The sequence below is a fragment of the Prionailurus bengalensis genome, chromosome C2, assembly GCF_016509475.1.
Source record: "Prionailurus bengalensis isolate Pbe53 chromosome C2, Fcat_Pben_1.1_paternal_pri, whole genome shotgun sequence".
Taxonomy (NCBI): Eukaryota; Metazoa; Chordata; class Mammalia; order Carnivora; family Felidae; genus Prionailurus; species Prionailurus bengalensis.
In genome coordinates, this window is record NC_057350.1 from 142,968,729 (window position 1) to 142,986,344 (window position 17,616).

At 45.1% G+C, this 17,616-nt stretch overlaps 1 protein-coding gene across 4 annotated transcripts in view; it reads left to right on the top strand.

Annotated features, from left to right (window-relative positions):
• The window catches only part of RARB (retinoic acid receptor beta), a 730,168-nt gene that overhangs the window by 620,131 nt on the left and 92,421 nt on the right, over nucleotides 1-17,616 (top strand). For all 4 annotated transcript variants that reach the window (XM_043595539.1, XM_043595540.1, XM_043595541.1 and 1 more), the window contains one exon: nucleotides 5,838-5,979. In XM_043595539.1, the coding sequence (XP_043451474.1) occupies nucleotides 5,838-5,979 (142 nt within the window). The remainder of the gene's footprint in view (nucleotides 1-5,837; nucleotides 5,980-17,616) is intronic.

A 17,616-nucleotide genomic window follows, 5' to 3' on the forward strand; every position in this document is an offset into this window, starting at 1 on the left:
TACGGCCAGTTTATCAAGGTAATTAGGAATTTTAGTATTTGGGTGTGGGAGAATGTTCAGCCTTAAAAGAGATGGTTTCCCTTTTGATTTAGGACTGTGTCTGTACTGTAGGTAACAGAGGATTAGGTAGAACACTGGTGCCTCATATCCCCAAGGGGAGACAGAAGTAATCTGAGTGGGCATTCTGTGATTATTCCTAAGACACTCTAATGCAACTGTGGCCTTCTCTACCATAGGAGTGGTTTTTTTTTTTTTTTTTTTTCCTTTTCTTTTGGTTGGGTCCCAGTTCCTTGAGAGCAAGAATAGATGAGCGTGAGATAAGAAAGGTTGAAAACACTATGGTTAGAAAACACTTGGGGCGCCTGGATGGCGCAGTCGGTTAAGCGTCCGACTTCAGCCAGGTCACGATCTCGCGGTCCGTGAGTTCGAGCCCCGTGTCAGGCTCTGGGCTGATGGCTCGGAGCCTGGAGCCTGTTTCCCATTCTGTGTCTCCCTCTCTGCCCCTCTCCCGTTCATGCTCTGTCTCTCTCTGTCCCAAAAATAAATAAATAAACGTTGAAAAAAAATTAAAAAAAAAAAAAGAAAACACTTGACTCAGTTCGTGAGGCAGATCTGTCTTCTTGACTGAAGTAGCTAGAGTGTTAGGGGTGCGTGGGTGGCTCAGTCATGTGGGCATTGGACTCTTGATTTCTGCTCAGGCCATGATCCACGGTTATGAGATGGAGCCCTGCATCGGGCTCTGTGCTGAGCATGCAGCCTGCTTAAGATTCTCTCTCCCCCTGCCCCTTTGCCACTCGTGTGGGTGCACACACACTCTCTGTCTCAAAAAAAAAAAAATAGCTGTAGTGTCATGTTACAAACAGTAGAAGTCATGATTAACCAACAGAAGTCATAATTAAGAGAGATCAAGGTTAACCAGCAGAAGTTAGGATTAACAACAGAAATCATAACTAACCAACACGAATCATGGTTAACCAAGGGAAGCCTTGATGGTCTCACCTGATTACATCTCCAATTGGCGGATCTTCCGCTACCTTCTGAGCGATCTGGCTGTTTAACTACAGACAATATCATCCTCAAGGAATATACTAATATTGAAGAATATTTTATGGAAAGAAGGTATAATACATCCACGACTCTCACTCTATTTTTGCTTATAGCTGAGGACATCGTCATTCATTCGTTCGTTCATTTAACAACCATTTATTAAGCTATCAATCATGTGCCAGGTCCTGTCCTAGTCCTGGGGACATTTGGCTAATAAGGCACCGATACGGTTTTATTCGGTATCAACATACTGAAATACTTTACTACCATTTGTAGAATAGCCATTGCCTTGAGTCTTTCCCTCACCCCACCCAAGTCCCCTGTCTTAGTTCTGGGGAAGAGACATTAAGTACTGACTTGAGGCCATGTTGGGGCCTACCAACCTGCCCACTCTAGTTCCAGGAAGCTGGCCCCCATGTTCCTGCCCTTCCTCTGTCAGGACATCCTAGATCTCAGCAAGGAAGATGTCACACTTGCTGGTGGTACTGGTACACCCAGTTGTAGAAATCTAGTGTGCCCATTGGCTCCCTGAGGCTGTGACTGCTGGCCGTAGGCTGGCATTCCCCCGTGGCACCCATGTATCCTCTGAAGTCAACTGTACTATTGTCTGTTATTTTAAATACTATAATTGAACAGGAATAACATAGAAGGGTAAGCAAGATACCAAGGTTACCTGGAAGAGGAAGCATTCCTGTGTGCTTGGATCACTCAGGGAAGGCTTCCTGGATGAGGTGACCTAGCTCTTGAAGACTTGACAGCATTTTTTGGGGTTTACTGGGAAAAGGATGTTTCGGGAAAGTGAGAAAATTGTGATGCCAGTAACTCTAGACTAGTCCCCGCTAGATTACGGTTTTTGCCCACGCAGGTGGACGGCCTCCTCTTCCTTAGTCTTCCTTTTCCTTGGCCATTTTCTTTGCTCGCAGAAATTCCTTCATCTTTACTTTCGAGGCATCCCAATTTGTCACTCTCTGGTGCAATGACACACTTGGGATCCCAGAAATGTACACCCTGAAAGGAAAATCTGGGAAATAAGCCGCCCAGCCCCTCACTTAGAAGATGAGAGAGCTTCGCCTCCTAGGGCTGTGACTGGGTCAAGGCCACACAGTGATAATGAGGAGGCTGCAGTCCAGCACCTAGACCTCCTCTCCCGTGCCCTTCCTCTACTGCCCCCTACCTATTCCTCCCCGCCCCAACCCCGGGCTGCTCCTCCAAATGGAACCAAATCCTTCCTTGCTTTCCTTTTTTTTTTTTTTCCCTTCTAAATTTATTTATTTTGAGAGAGAGCTTGCACGCAGGGTGGGTAGGGGTGGGAGGGGCAGAGAGAGAGGGAGAGCGAGAGAATCCCAAGCAGTCTCCACGCTGGCAGCCCAGAGCCCGACGTGGGGCTCTGGGGCTCGATCCCCAGAGACCATGAAATCATGAGCTGAACTGAAAACAGGCATGGGACGCTTAACGGACTGAACCACCCAGGTGCCCCTGAAATCCTTCCTTTTATATGCTCAACTTTTCAGTGTTTTCTCCTCTAGTATGTTTCTGCCCATCTACTGGCTTCAAGGACTATCATGCTTTGAATTCAGTACTTTTAAACCCATTTTTACATGTGACAAGATTTGGGTTGCAGTTTTGTTTCTCCAAGTATGAGGCTTCCGATTTTAGGTTGGCACAGATTTGTGGCTTTAACTCTCGCTGAACCACCGAATGAGAAACATTTTCTCTGAATTCCTCAGTGATAGTCTCAAGTCAGTGCTGATCTGTCTCAGGAAGTGATAAGGCCTGGAGCTTTAAGCCCCTAGCAGATCTCGTATCCAGGGAGAGCAAAATAACATCTGATTATTGTTTCGTTTGACTTTTGTGTTTTATTTGCCTTTTAATATTGACAAGCCAGTGCTGGCTTTCAAAGGAAGCCAGAGATTAAAGGTCTCCGTTTTAAGTAATGTTAGAATTTAGAGTCAGCCTAAGAAAAAACATTAAGCAGCTAAAATTTAGGTGGCACGGGGCACAGTGTCACACACATGCACACGCTAGGTCCTCAAAGCAGTCAAGGAAACGAGGTTTAAATAATAATTCCCCACAACTACTGGGAGGAGAATTTGTAGAATGCAGATATCACTCCGGCCTCAGGGGGGTTTTCTGTTTACCCAGTCCATGTATCAAAATACCTCCCGGCATCTATTTTAGTCAGCAAGTATTCCACCGTGGTGGAAATGATTTACTGAAAACTTAGACCTTCTCCTGATATCTAGCCAAAAATCTGATTTGGAAAACCGAGTCCTGTTTAGTTTCTGCCATCACTGTTACTGAACCACAGTGGCTGGGCAAGTAGCGGCAACATAAAGTTCTTTAGTTCTCTCTTCTTCTTTCATTTGAGCATCACGAGATTGTTTTGGTCCCCCTCTTGGTCACTCACTAAGCATCTGCTGAACTAAATACTTAGTTTTTAATAAATGGAGGAGGTCACCTTTGGCCACTTGCTTCACACATGCAGGAAAGACCAGATCTTCCATCGGGTCAGTGTTTCTTGGCAGGAGAGCAAGGAAGTTTCTGTAAATTGAGTTTGTACATCTGGCAGCCAAAAGTGTCCTGTAGGTATATTTTTTGCATAAAAAGATATGTTTGAGGTGACCGCTCCGCACAGATGCTATTAAAGGTTCAGAGTATTTGTAACCTGTTATTTTAGATTTGGGGCATATTTGTAGCTCCAGAGGTACAAAAATAAACTGCGTTTTCTTGGAAGATGTGTGTGTCTGGGATGTGACTGGAGTTGCAACCTTAAGCAAGATTTCCAGGCGTTTACAGTTGAACCATGCCAGTAAAAATATGTTTATTTAGACATTAAAATCCTAGGGTACCCACGTAAATATCCTAAACAACATGTGTTACACGAGCTTTCGTTGTTAGTGTGCTTCAGCTTTAAATGTTTTTAGTTCTGGTTCCTGGAGTGTGAATGTGTTACAGGGAAAGTTGAACTCAGTGAGTCTTCTGTGCCATTCAGCACATTTGGTGACGTGTCTCTTAGATCCAAGAGAATTGTTTCTGATGTAGGTAAAAGTCACATCACAGTTGTGAAGGCAAACCTCCCTGCTCTCCATACTCTCAGCAACATAGAGGTTTTTGTTGGGCGATCAGGAGAGAGAAAAGACAGCAGGTATGTGCCCTTCACTCCCCGTTCATTCGTCTGCGTAACAAGCATCCCTCGACTATCCATCGTCTACAAAACTGTGCGGTAAAAATGGTGAGGACAAAGAGGAAAAGGCAGTCACCATGGGCTCATGAGCCTACCGTCTGCTTTATTTCATCGATATTTCACAGAAATCAGGATAAATTGCTTCTTTTGCCAAAATAGAATTTTCGGAAAGTTGAAAAGTAATAACTCTGTCAAATATTCAGTAAGCACGCATTTGAAGATTTATCGAACCCAGTCATGAGAGAAATGGTAGGATAACAAAACTGGTTCAAAGGGGGATTTGAGCAAAATGTCTAGGTAGGCAGGTTGATTGATAGATAGAGTGAAAAGAAAAGAGAATGCTGGAGTAAGACTTCAAAGTTAGGTACGATACTGGTTAATGTCCTCCAAGGCGATAAAACAGTACTCTTTGGTTCTATTTCAGCCAGACAGAAATCTTTACACCTATCCTTAACAAATATATTTGTAATTTATCTGTCTTCTACAGTCGTTACAGAGTCTGTGACCAATCGATAGTAAATAGTAAGTCAAACAAAGTTACATTTCCCAAGAGTGTTAGATGACTCTTAGGTAAGCTTGTCAAAAAGTCCATGTTGCAGGACAGTGCTGCCCGAGAGAACTTTCTGCCAGGATGAAAATCTTCCATATAAGTGCTGTCCACTAGCTATATGTAGCTATTGAGCGTTTGAAATGCGGCTCCTGCAACCGAGGAATCGAATTTTAAATTTTATTTCATTTTTATTAATTTTGATTTAAATAGCTACCTGTGATTAGTGGCTACTATGTTGGACAGCACAGCTCTCCTGTGCCATTAAATGGGCGGTCATTTTTACGCCTTGCTTCCAGTCTTGGATCATATTTGTCTAAACACTGTGTAAATTACCTCATATTTGAAATACTGTAATGAGCTAAATATGTGGGGAAAAAATTGGGAGAGACTTTTTTTTTGAAAAGACCAAATTCTTCCATGAATCTTATTTCTTTTGCAAATGTGATGCCTCGTATATTGTGTTTCTTGATGGTAGGCTCACCTGAAATCATTCTGGCCAGCAAGGGGGCCGCTTATGAATTAAGCCTGTTTGGAGGGAACCCAGGTCTTGCGTTTTGTTTTTCAAGTGACTCAAGTTGGTACTAATTTCCCTTTAGCAAGACACTAACCGTCATGTCTAGTTTTGATTTAAAAGGGGCGCTTTTTTTTTTCAACGTTTTTTTATTTATTTTTTTTGGGACAGAGAGAGACAGAGCATGAACAGGGGAGGGGCAGAGAGAGAGGGAGACACAGAATCGGAATCAGGCTCCAGGCTCCGAGCCATCAGCCCAGAGCCCGACGCGGGGCTCGAACTCGCGGACCGCGAGATCGTGACCTGGCTGAAGTCGGACGCTTAACCGACTGCGCCACCCAGGCACCACAACGGGGCTTTCGGATTTGAAACAAAGGGAGAGCTATTAATATGTCACAAGGATTTGAAGGCTTAAATAAGTTAACTTTTCTGCTGCCCTCCCTTCGTTACTCAGACCAAGCAATCAATGCATTGATAAGGCTGGCTTTGATCTCTCCCGAAACTTACCAGTTCTTTTTCTTACTCATCTTCTCCCTCGCTTGCAGGGGTTTTTCCGCAGAAGTATTCAGAAGAACATGATTTACACTTGTCACCGAGATAAGAACTGTGTTATTAATAAAGTCACCAGGAATCGATGCCAGTACTGCCGACTCCAGAAGTGCTTTGAAGTGGGAATGTCCAAAGAATGTAAGTGGAGTCTCAAAAACTTTTCTTTTTCCTTCTTTGGCTTACCTATATATAGGACTTGCTCAGCTTCCAGAATCAAGTTGTGGAGGGCATGGCATGCGGAATTCCCATATGACACCAAGGATAGATTGCCAAGGCTAGGTGTAAACAGAGGTGAGCTGAAAACAGAATAACCGTGGGGATTTTCAGATCAAGCCTGAGTGGCAGCTGGGGACAGGGCTGGAGCTGTGTGCTGCGGATGGCAGGTGTGTGTTTCAGAGCGGTCCCAACTCACTGTGCGTTGTAGAGCCACCAATAGCTAGCACATCGCATCGCCACTTAGAGATGCCATTTCCCCGTCCTGACCGTGGGAACAGAGTTGTGCTCGTGTACCTGAGAACAAAAGGAGACAAGAGGCATGAATATTAACAGTAGTAATAATTAGCCCTTTCTCAGAGGGAAGGGAGTGTAAACCTTTTGTTGTGGAAGAAATAATTTAGAAACTTGGTGCTTGGCATGTTTCCAAATTCAATTTAGCTTTTTTTTTTTGTCCCAGACACCCCCCTCCGCCAAAGAATTCTGCGGGTTTTTTTTTTTTTAATGTGAAAGAGAACATTTTAATGAATTAAAAATGAGTGGTCCAAAAACATCTGATAATGGGGACTTGAAATGTACGTCACTTAATACAGACAGCGTATATATACACTGCCAACATTTTCATCCTTACGTTTCTCTCTTTGGTGCTTTCACGTGAAGGGAACAAGGAAGCGACAGTGGGCAAATGGCTTGGCTCAGGCAGGCCTAAGGATGGTGCAGGGTTGTGTGGAAGGTGAAGCACTGAATGTGATGGCTGTTACTGTATTCATCTTGTTACTCGGGGATTTGGTGAAGGCGAAGTGTGTGTGAAGCACTGGGACAAAAAGCCAGGAACCTCAGCCGTGATCTCGCAGCCTGGTTCGAAGGCTTATGTTATAGGTCCAGGGCTCTCGGACTTTGGAACTGGGAAATGTGGCCATTGGGTGGTGGGAAGACTGAGGACGGAAAGCCCCCAGGGCCAAGCAGCGCTGCTCAGCTGGCCGACTGGCTTTTTGCCTGGAACTGCTTCTAGGGAATGTTGCTTGGCTGCCCAGTAGCCATTCTGTCCCTTCACCCCTCTTAAATGTACCTAGGGTTTAGCATGCTTTTCCGTTTCTTGGGTTTCCGTACTTGAGGAAAAACAGCAGGACGGGGAACAATTCCGTTGACTCAAGCCAAGCATCCTATTCTGTGTCCCAGCCACCCGTCATATTCCATGTCACTGGTTCATGGTGGGAATCTGTGATGTAGGCCAGTCCAACGAGAATGAATTCAAAACTCATGCTCAGCCTCCACAAAAAATAAAAAGATAAATTAGACTTTATCAAAATAAAAAAGATGTCAGCTCTCCAACAGATACTATGGCATTAATGGAAAGACAAGTCACGTACTAGAAGAAATTACTTACAAATTGCACATCTGATTGAGGACTTGTATCTAAAATATACAAACCTCTTGGGGTGTCTGGGTAGCTCAGTCAGTTAAGCGGCTGACTTCAGCTCGGGTCATGATCTCGAGGTTCGCATGTTCGAGCCCCACGTCGGGCTCTGTGCTGACAGCTCGGAGCATGGAGCCTGCTTCGGATTCTGTGTCTCCCCCACTCTCTGCCCCTCCCCCGCTCACACTCTTGTCTCTGTCTCAAAAATAAATATTTTTTAAAATATTAAAAAAATAAAATATACAAACCTCTGAAAACTCAGTAATAAGAAAGCAACACAATTAAAAAAAAAAAAAAAACTAGTGCCTTCAAAAATGCCAACATTGGGGCGCCTGGGTGGCGCAGTCGGTTAAGCATCCGACCTCAGCCAGGTCACGATCTCGCGGTCCGTGAGTTCGAGCCCCGCGTCAGGCTCTGGGCTGATGGCTCGGAGCCTGGAGCCTGTTTCCGATTCTGTGTCTCCCTCTCTCTCTGCCCCTCCCCCGTTCATGCTCTGTCTCTCTCTGTCCCAGAAATAAATAAAAACGTTGAAAAAAAAATTTTTTTTAAATGCCAACATTATGAAAGGCAAAGACAGACTGAAAAACTGTTCCAGATTAAAAGAGACATGCCAGCTACATGCAATGCATAATCCAGATCGGATTCTTGGCCAGAGGGAAATAGTTCTAAAGGACATTATTGGGACAGTGAGTGAAATTTGAATACGGATTATAGATTATAGCTCTGTAATATACTGTTCTATATTATTACTTATGAAGAATTGTGAAGCTAGATGAAGGGTGTACAGGAGGTCCTTGTACTATTCTTGCAACTTTGGAGCAAACTTGAAATTTTACCAAAATAAAATTACCCAAACAGGACAAAAGACTCACGCTTAAAATATTAGGACAGAAGTGCCCTCCTTTCCGACGTATGTGGACAAGGAAGCAGGTAGCCACAAGTGCCCCTCGTAGCTATCCTCCAACTCGAGGACAAAGAAGGCACTGTAGATAGAAGAGTGGAAAGACAGACAGAAACTGGGCCCTGAAGAGCTGGACTGCATCGCTAAACCAACTGCCTCCAGCAAGTTTTGTTATATTTGCCAAGAGGTGCCGTTAAGGCAGTTGAGGTTGGCGTCTTAGTCATATTTTAGGGTCCTGATGAGCAAGAATGGACTGGGTCATCAGATAGGGTAGCGTCCTCCCATACCTCCTGGGAAGGTCTTTTTCCTCTGGAAACTTCTATCTGTGGATGATGGGTCAGTTGACCACATTTCAGCCAGTTCTCTTTGCTCCCTCCAAACTTTAGAGCTATCGAATTACTTAAAATCAATGAATATGGAGATAATAGAGCTAATACTAACTTAGCTCGGGCCCCAGACCCTACCGCTGAAGAGCACAACGTTGCCCTGAAATAGCCAGATTTTTTTATATGTGTAAGTGAGATTCACAGAGTGATCCCCTGACACTCCATTTTTGGTCTCACATTCTGTAGACATGGATGTCAGTCACGCTGCAGTTCTGTGGGAGAATTTTAGTCTAGGCTGAAATTATAAATGAGTAAGCCAGATGTGGACTCAGGGTAAATCAGTACTTTTGCATTTATTTTGTGTGGGCTGGAGACCCATTTCCTGCTTACGTTACTTAAAACCCATATCCTGCTGCTCTGTAAAAACTGGCAGCTTGGTTGCCAATTAAAAAAAAAATAATGTTTACACCCACAGGAAAACTCTAGTTTCAACCCTCAAGGAACTTATCACCTTAATTAGATTTAAAAATATATAAATGAGAAGAAAATGGGATCATTATGCCCAAGTATACAAAAATAAATATATTTTCCTTCGAAGGAAATTGAAGGGGAAGGAATAAACGCTTGGAATAGAGAGACTTAGGGTCTAATAGAATATTTTTTAAGCTGAAACAGAAAGAAGCAGGAAAATATGAGAATCGGTAACTGGTGATACCAAGATATTCACAACTGAAATGAACCCAAGAATAATAGAGACTCCTAGAATGTTAGAACTGAAAAGGGATCTTAGAGATTGATTTTCACTCACCTCTCTCATTTGACATACAAGCACACTGGGACCCAGAAAGGTGAAACGGTTTTCCCAGCAATCCCCAACTGGCTCAAGACAGAACGAAGACTACAGTTCAAGCCTTTCCTCTTCTGGCCGTGCTTTCTCTGTGGTACCGAGCTGCATAAGATTTGCATTCAATTCTTGCCATAGGTCATGACAATTCATTAGTATGTGTCAGAACTCTTCGGGTGCAAGCGACGGAAAACTCAGCTCAAACTTGGCATAAGCTTAAAAAATCGGCACATGCAATTGGACAGTCCGGAGTAACATGACTGCATGCAAGGGCTCGCGGTCGTTTTGGGGGCGTGGCTCCTCGTTGTCTCCCATAGATGGTGTTTTTTGTTTGTTTGTTTTTGTTTTTTTACCCTGTTGGTTTGGTTTTCTGGAAGATTTTACATACGGCTACTCAAGATGGCCACCAACCTGACAGAGAGGTGCGGGTCCCCATCATTTCATGAGTGCCCAGGAACTGGTTCTCATTGGCCTACCTCAGATCACGTGCCCTTGTATAACTGTCTCACCTTGGGGGTGATGGAGGGGCAGACCGCTGTAATTGGCTAGGTCTCAGTCATGTGCCAATCTCAGGAGCCGGGCCTCGAGGTCTACCCCACCCAAACCACATGGGGCAGGAGCGTGGGAGGAAAGAATCCCTATGTAGCTAATCAGAAAGACCTGAGGCAAAAATTTACAATGTCCCCACCAAGGCCTATCCCGTCGCACGGTGCTGTTCCCGGTATGTTCTGATTCTTTGTGCTGTTGAAGGAAAGAAAGAAACCTGAAAATCCTATTATAGCAATAGCTAACATAGGCAAGGTGTTTTCTGTTCGCCGGGGACTTCTTAACCATTTTTAATGCTTTGTCCCATTCAAGCCTAACAATAGCCGTATGAGAAAGATGAGTTACAATCCCATTCTTCCCCCTTTTTTTTAGGCAGATGTGGAAACTTAGGTGCAGAGAGGTTAATTAATTTAGAGTAACGCATTTAGTAAGGGCCAGTGCTGGGATTTGGATCCCGATAGTAATATATACTACATGCCATAAAAAGCCCCTCTGACTTCTCTTTTTGACTCGACTCTATTCCAAGCGGTTAATTAAACAATAATCACACTCCTTGTTGTATATTAGAGATGTACCCCCTAGAAAGTTGTGTGCAAATTTAATTTTTATAGCCCAAATTTGGTTTTAAATGTATAAGGGGAGTTACTAGTAAAAGAAATCCTTGGGTGTGGGGGATCAGGAAAGCAGGATTATTTCTTCGCTCTTCTGTTCTGTAAGTGCTGGTGGGTATACCTTATATTTGCCGAGGGCTTTGTAAAGCTAAGGGAGCCCTTCTGCAGAGAAATAGCTATTTGTCAAAGCGTGAGATTCGAAAGCGGTAGCAGCAAGTGAAAAAAAATCGATTTTCAGCAGCATTCTGGAAGTGGTACAAAAATTTATGAAGAACTTGGGGAGGAGGCAAAGGAAGCAAAATGTCTCAAAGTTGAGTGATGAGCTTCTGCCGGTGGGGCGGGAGGCTTGAAATGATGTCCACAAAGGAAAGTATGTGGCCCTAAAATAAGAAATAAAAAAGAATGAATGAAGACATAAAATGTGGGATCGTGAAAGAGATGTCCCGACAAGCTTATGATACAGATAAACCACTAATTGTCCATGATGGGGAAGGGGAAGATTTAAGACGATGCCACTGAGAGACTGTAGGAGTAGAGAAAGCCTGGCCATATGCATTGGGCCAGCTACCGGCATCCAAATGCATAGCTGAAATCCTTAAGCCAGGGGTCAGCAAACTCTCTGGCAAGGGTCCAATAGAAAATATTTTTGGCTTTGTGGGCCATGGGATCTCTGTAGGAGCCCCAGAAAGTACATAAACAAAGATTGGTTGTGTTCCAATAAAACTTTATTTACAGGAACAGTAGACAACTGGGTTTGGCCCAAAGGCCATACTTTGCCTACTTCCGCTTTAGGTGGCTCACCCGGTGGTCCCATATGCCACTCTGGCTGCTCCATGAGCTCACGCTCAGCTCATCTCCCAGGGACGGTTGTTCCTCTCCCACCAATAGACACCCGCGGCCACGCGGCCGCCATCCTGGGCCATGCGGACCCGCGAGCCTCACGGCTCCATGTTTCTGTAGAGGCTGTGCCCTGGACTGGAGTTATAGGAGCCAGCAGAAATGTCTTTTCTTCTGAGAAGACTCCCTGAGCCCTACCCCACATTCTACACAATTCATTCTGCCCCATATTTCTGTAGAGCTTTGAACATGCCTCCGTGAACTGCCAACCTATCATAGTGTGATTCTTCGCACAGCATGGGCTCCCTAGCTTGATTATAACCTTCTAAAAGGCAAGGCAAGCATCATGTCTTCCTCACTTAGTAGCCCTGGAAGTTAGCATGATCGTTTGGTCAATGAAGTTAGATTAATGAAGTGATTAAGTGTGGTTTGCTTATCTATCTATGTATTTATTTATTTAGATTGTAAGTAAGCTCTATGCCAAATGTGGGGCTTGAACTCATGACTCTGAGATCATGAGTCACATGCTCCACCAACTGAGCCATCCAGGTGTCCCGAAATGTGGCTATTTTAATTTTTTTAAGTTTATTTATTTATTTTTGAGAGAGCACAAGCAGGGAAGGGACAAAAAGAGAGTGGAGACACAGAATCCAAAGCAGGCCCCGTTCTCTGAGCTGTCAGCACAGAGCCCGACTCAGGGCCAGAACCCACGAACCGTGAGATCACGACCTGAGCTGAAATCAGACGTTCGACTGACTGAGCCACCCAGGTGTCCCCTAAATGTGGCTATTTTAAAAGACAACCAAATCTGACATCTCCCTAGCTTCACTTCCTGAAAAGTTGCCAGGCACAAAACAGTTCTGGGCATGCCTCTATTGAACTCTAAGGCACCCATTTCTCTGCTGCGGGCCCAGAACAAGTTATTCCGCTTCTTTCGGCTTGTGTTTTCTACCTGAGTAAGAGAGCCTTTAGTGTTGACTGACAGCCTGGGCATGATGTGAGAACCGATGCTTTTAATCCTGTTTAGACAACAGTGTTTCTACAATGAGCTTCCTCTTGTCAGTTCTCTCCCTGGAGGACATTAGATCTGCTCGTGGATTTGCTATGGAAAATGGTGGGCATCTTGTGTAACTGTGCATGGCAAAAGTCCAAAAGGGTGCAGAGGCTAACATGGGTAAGTGGTGGGATTTGGGGCTCACCTGGCCAGTCCTTGGCTGTCAGGTTGCTCACTGACAAAAAAGGGGGATCCAAGGATTAGCTAGACCTTGGGGTCAGGAGGCCAATAGGAAAATGAAAGATACAAAGCAGATCAGAAGCAAGACTCATGTGCCGTGATAAAGGGGAAGTTGTGGGCTTTGGATGCCTCTGACGTTTGCCCAGGTTTCCCTGGGTCTCTGGCCTTAGAGATGGGATGCCTTTGCCCCATGTATGTAACAGAAAAACCATGGAGGTTACTGTGGCTGTCACCCCCATTCTGTTTCTTTTCTTTCTGAAAATCACTGGCCATTAATTTATAAAGGAACCTCTTCAAATTGCCTTTGAAAACTTATGTTTATGTGGGCCGTGCTTTTGAGTGGTGGGCAAAACATGCCTTTGATTTTGTTTGAGAATGTGGTTTAGTGTTAATTTCACAGCATTTTTTTCCTCTGACAGTTGCCTAAGTATATTTGTAGAATAAAGCGATTGAATAATCTCTGAATTTAGGAGTCCCTAAGTGCTCATTGACACCTTCTCATTTGGGGCATATTGAGCTTAAAAATAGCTTTTTATGAAGTCTCTAAATTCTGATTTATACTTTGGACATGAATGTCCCCATGGGTCGATTGGATAGAATGAATATGCTTTGCACGGACACTTTGATACTTCCACGAGAGGTTTTTGTCGTTCTGTGTTTCATTTCCCCTTTACTGTTAAACTTACGTTAAAACAAACCTTCTGGATTAAAGGCACTTAACCTCAGTTAAAATCACTTTTGTTGATGCACAAAGTATATCGATGTGCTCATTGGTTCTACGGCTGGATTTTACTGGCTTTATAACGAGGAAATTCGTATTGTAGGTTGCCTTGTGTACTTGGGAAATTACAGAAAAATCATCATCAGGGCACTTAGCGTCTTTCTAATTTTAGTTTATTTCTTCATTTGTTCCCATGTTACGTCCTAGCCTGTTACTGCGTTCCCAAGGTTCGGCATGATCTTTTTGTTCTTCTCAACAGAGAGGTGGCATTAACCCCCACCTCTCCCTTCACCCCGCCACACACAAATCCCCAAAGAGCTCCCCAAAAGTAAATGAAAGGCTGGAAACTTTATATTTTTGTATCTAAAAATGTCACGGAGGCTGGAAAGTAAAAATGTGCTGTCCCTTTCCACTTGCCAAAGGTTAAGGTTTTCCTGCATCTGTTTGGGAGTTTAAAAAAAACAAAAACAAAAACAAATTCCGTTTGGGCACTGGCAGCCCAGCGATGTCAGTGCCACTGTGGGACTTCAAGCCCATTAACACTCCGACTGCAAAGGAAGTATTAAAATTCCTTCAGCTTTACTAACACATTTCTCCCTGCAGCCTGTCTGCTGGTAGAGGGGCGCTCAGCACATTCTCACCTTAGGAAAAGGAGAACTTTCCATGACACCATAGGACGGAGCAGAGCAAAGGAACAGAGGGCTTTGAAGGTAGCCTGAGCTGGGTTCAAATCTGACCCCACCCTCGAGCTGCCTCATCTTTGGCAAGAGGTATAATTTTGTCCTACGTGCAACTGACTGACTGCTGGCTGACGACAACGTGGGGCAACCTTGCTGGATTGTTTCGTGCATTGGGCCTTACGAGGGTGGTGCATTTAGCACCCTGCTTGGCCCACGGCAGACCCTGAGTAATGATAGCTGTTCTCTCGGGGTTCTTCTGCTGGTGGCACCCAGGCTCTGCTCTGGGCCCTGGTTGCTGCTGCCACTGTAGTAACTTTTTACTGCTTTTTACTGTAATAACTACACAGCCCTGCTCCTCCTTCACGAGAAAAGTGAAGGGCAGAGGCTCTACTCGTTTTGAATTGTTTATGACGCCACAGTGTAGATATACAGCCCCAAATATTATGTCACAGCATTAAAAATCAAGCTTGTAAGCATAGTTTCTAAAATAAATACCCGCCTTCCTCAGCTACTGTAAACTGGGAGGCAGATGGCTCATTTGCCCGGAGATGCTGGGACGTGTGTAATCAGAGAACGGGATGGGATCCTGGTATCGTGGAACCCAACTCCATGGGGAAAACCGAACTGGGGTGTTAGAAAGGGCGCCTGGGCCCCTCCTTGCGTCCATCAGCTCAAGGTGAGGCCATCGGGGTCTCCCGGGCAGTGTCCGGTTCGCCCCAGATCACCACAGAAGCAAAGTCTCTTTCACTCCCTGCTTCCTCCTTTGTTTGCCCCTGTGGCACCTGCCATCTCTCCCCGACGTTTATTTGGGACCCTGTGGCCCGCCCTTCCTGTGTCTATCTCGCTTCACGCAACCAAATCTTACCCGCTGGCCTGTTCCTCAGCACTGCTTTAGCTGTTAGCCATATGGCAGGAGGACTGCAGAGAACATGGGTGATAATATGACAGTTGATGGTCACAAAGCCCTTTACCAACGGCAAAGTCTCCCAGGACTTTGAGTCATCTCCTGTGGCAGGCAGGAAGGGACTAATGCTCGGGTCCTCAGTGTCCTGACGTTCAGAGACACGGAGAAACCTGCCTGCAGTCTCACTGGCGGCTTCAACCCGTGGGTCCTAAACCCAGCTCCTAGTATCTTTCCAACCACGCTTTGCTTCTCTAACAATGCAGTTCTTGTGCGCATTTAACGCTACACCGTTTCAGTACCTTCACCCCCTTGTGCTCCCAAATCACATTTTCGGGCATTTACGTATGATTTAATTTAATGCATGTACTGGTTTAATACAGTATTTTCCCTAGAGTAAATGCCGCAGGCAGCGTCCGAAACCTAATTTCGGGGAGTACTAAACTTAGTACGCGGTAATACCAAATCGTACAGTGATAAAGTCATTCCCTTTTCAGTAGTCACCCCATCTATTTATTACTAATGGGAAAATCTCAGTTTGATGCCGGTCCATCCTTAATTAGTACCTCTTGAACGTTTGCTACTCCCCCTTTTTAATGGAGACAAGACAGGCAACCAGCCATCCTAACCTAGTTAGGACGAAGTGCTGTTTATTTCAGAGGAATGCAAACTTTCTGAACGACCAGACACTACATATCTTAAGCTCTGCAGACGATTCAGTGATTGTTGCAACTCTTTGACTCTCCCATTGCCGCATGAAAGCCTCATGAACGAGCATGGCTGTGTTCCGATTTATGTCAAACAATACTGCTGTCGTCTTTAGAGTCGTAATATAAAATTCTCTGAATTTTAGGGGCGCCTGGGTGGCGCAGTCGGTTAAGCGTCCGACTTCAGCCAGGTCACGATCTCACGGTCTGCGAGTTCGAGCCCCGCGTCAGGCTCTGGGCTGATGGCTCAGAGCCTGGAGCCTGTTTCTGATTCTGTGTCTCCCTCTCTCTCTGCCCCTCCCCCGTTCATGCTCTGTCTCTCTCTGTCCCAAAAATAAATAAACGTTGAAAAAAAAATTAAAAAAAAAAATTCTCTGAATTTTATTTAGGCAAAAAAAAAAAATCAATTTAGAAAGAGTATAGTGGCCTCTAATGTGAGATATCATAAAGGTAGGACAGGAAGGGCAGAAGTTAGAGAAACTCTGGTTTTATCTGTTAGTTGGTCAGGTGTTCTTGCATCTTGACAGGAATAGAACAGATTCTGGGGGAGCCTCAGCCCCTTCCAGAGCCCCCTGTATTGCTACGGTTGTTGGTGAGTAGACCATTGACCTGCCTTTGTCTTGCTGAGGTCCCCTCTGCCCTTCCCCCATCCTGAGCTGTGCACAACTCAAGGATGGTCCGCTGGGTCTTGCTTTTCTTGGATCCTCAGGGTTTAGTCCTGTCCTGATACAACAAAGGCCCAGTGAGCGAGTGGATCTGTCCTGGAGGGATTTCAAGGGTCAGGTGAACTTTGGAGGTGGAATACGAGGAACAGGGGAGACCTCAGACTGCACTGTTTACTCCCCCTTCTGAAGAGCAGCAAGGTATTGTTGTGGCTTAAAACACAGACTTGATGGACAGCCTGGATTCTGATCCCAGCCCACTACTCACATAGCTCTGTGATCTTGGGCAGGTTATTTAGCATCTCTGTGCCTCCGGTTCCTTGTCTGTAACACCAAGATGATAATAGTACCTACCTCACATGGGTATTGTGAGGAGTAAATGAATTAATATATAGTAGGAACTAAAGGCATTTCTTAGCCAAGTGTTAGCTCTTGTCCCTCTTCGTCCTGCTATGATAACGACCCATTCTGGCCTCCAAAGATTGGATCATCAGTACCGTCTTAGTGACTATGCAGAACAGCTAATGTTCCTTCTGGCCCAGTGGTCCGTTTACTCAAGACAAAAGGTACTCCTAAAGTTGATGTTTATCCTTGGGGCTCAGGCCTGACACCCACAAACCAAAGTGTCACTTCAGCCAGAGGTGACCCTGGGATTCGTGGCCTTTCATCACTTATAGAATCCATTCCAAGTGTATCTGTGGGCAGGGCCCTGCACAGCTGGCTCAGCCTGCCCCAGCCTGCCCAGGACACTGACCTCCTGTTATGCTTCTCCAAACTCCCCCCGCCCCACAGTAGTCACCACTGACTACTCGGCATGCCTTTCGTGTGATGGAGCCTCAGGGTGTGCCTGCTGCCCTCTCTGCCTGTGATGGCCGTCCCCAGCTTTCGCTCTTGCTCATCTTTCAAGCCACCGTACTCCCAAATACGCGTGCATGTTTCTCTAACAACAGGAAGCAGGTGTGGGTCAGTCTTACCTCTCTACAGTGTGACATGTTAGTGACCCCTCTGTTGGGTGACTTCAAAAGTCAGACTTGTTTTTGAGTCCAGGAAGTAGGTAGGGGTGTGTGTGTGTGCGTGCGTGTGTGTGTGTGTGTGTGTGTGTGTGTGTGTGTGTGTGAGAGAGAGAGAGAGAGAGAGAGAGATTGAGAGAGAGAACATACACAAGTGTTCTCTGC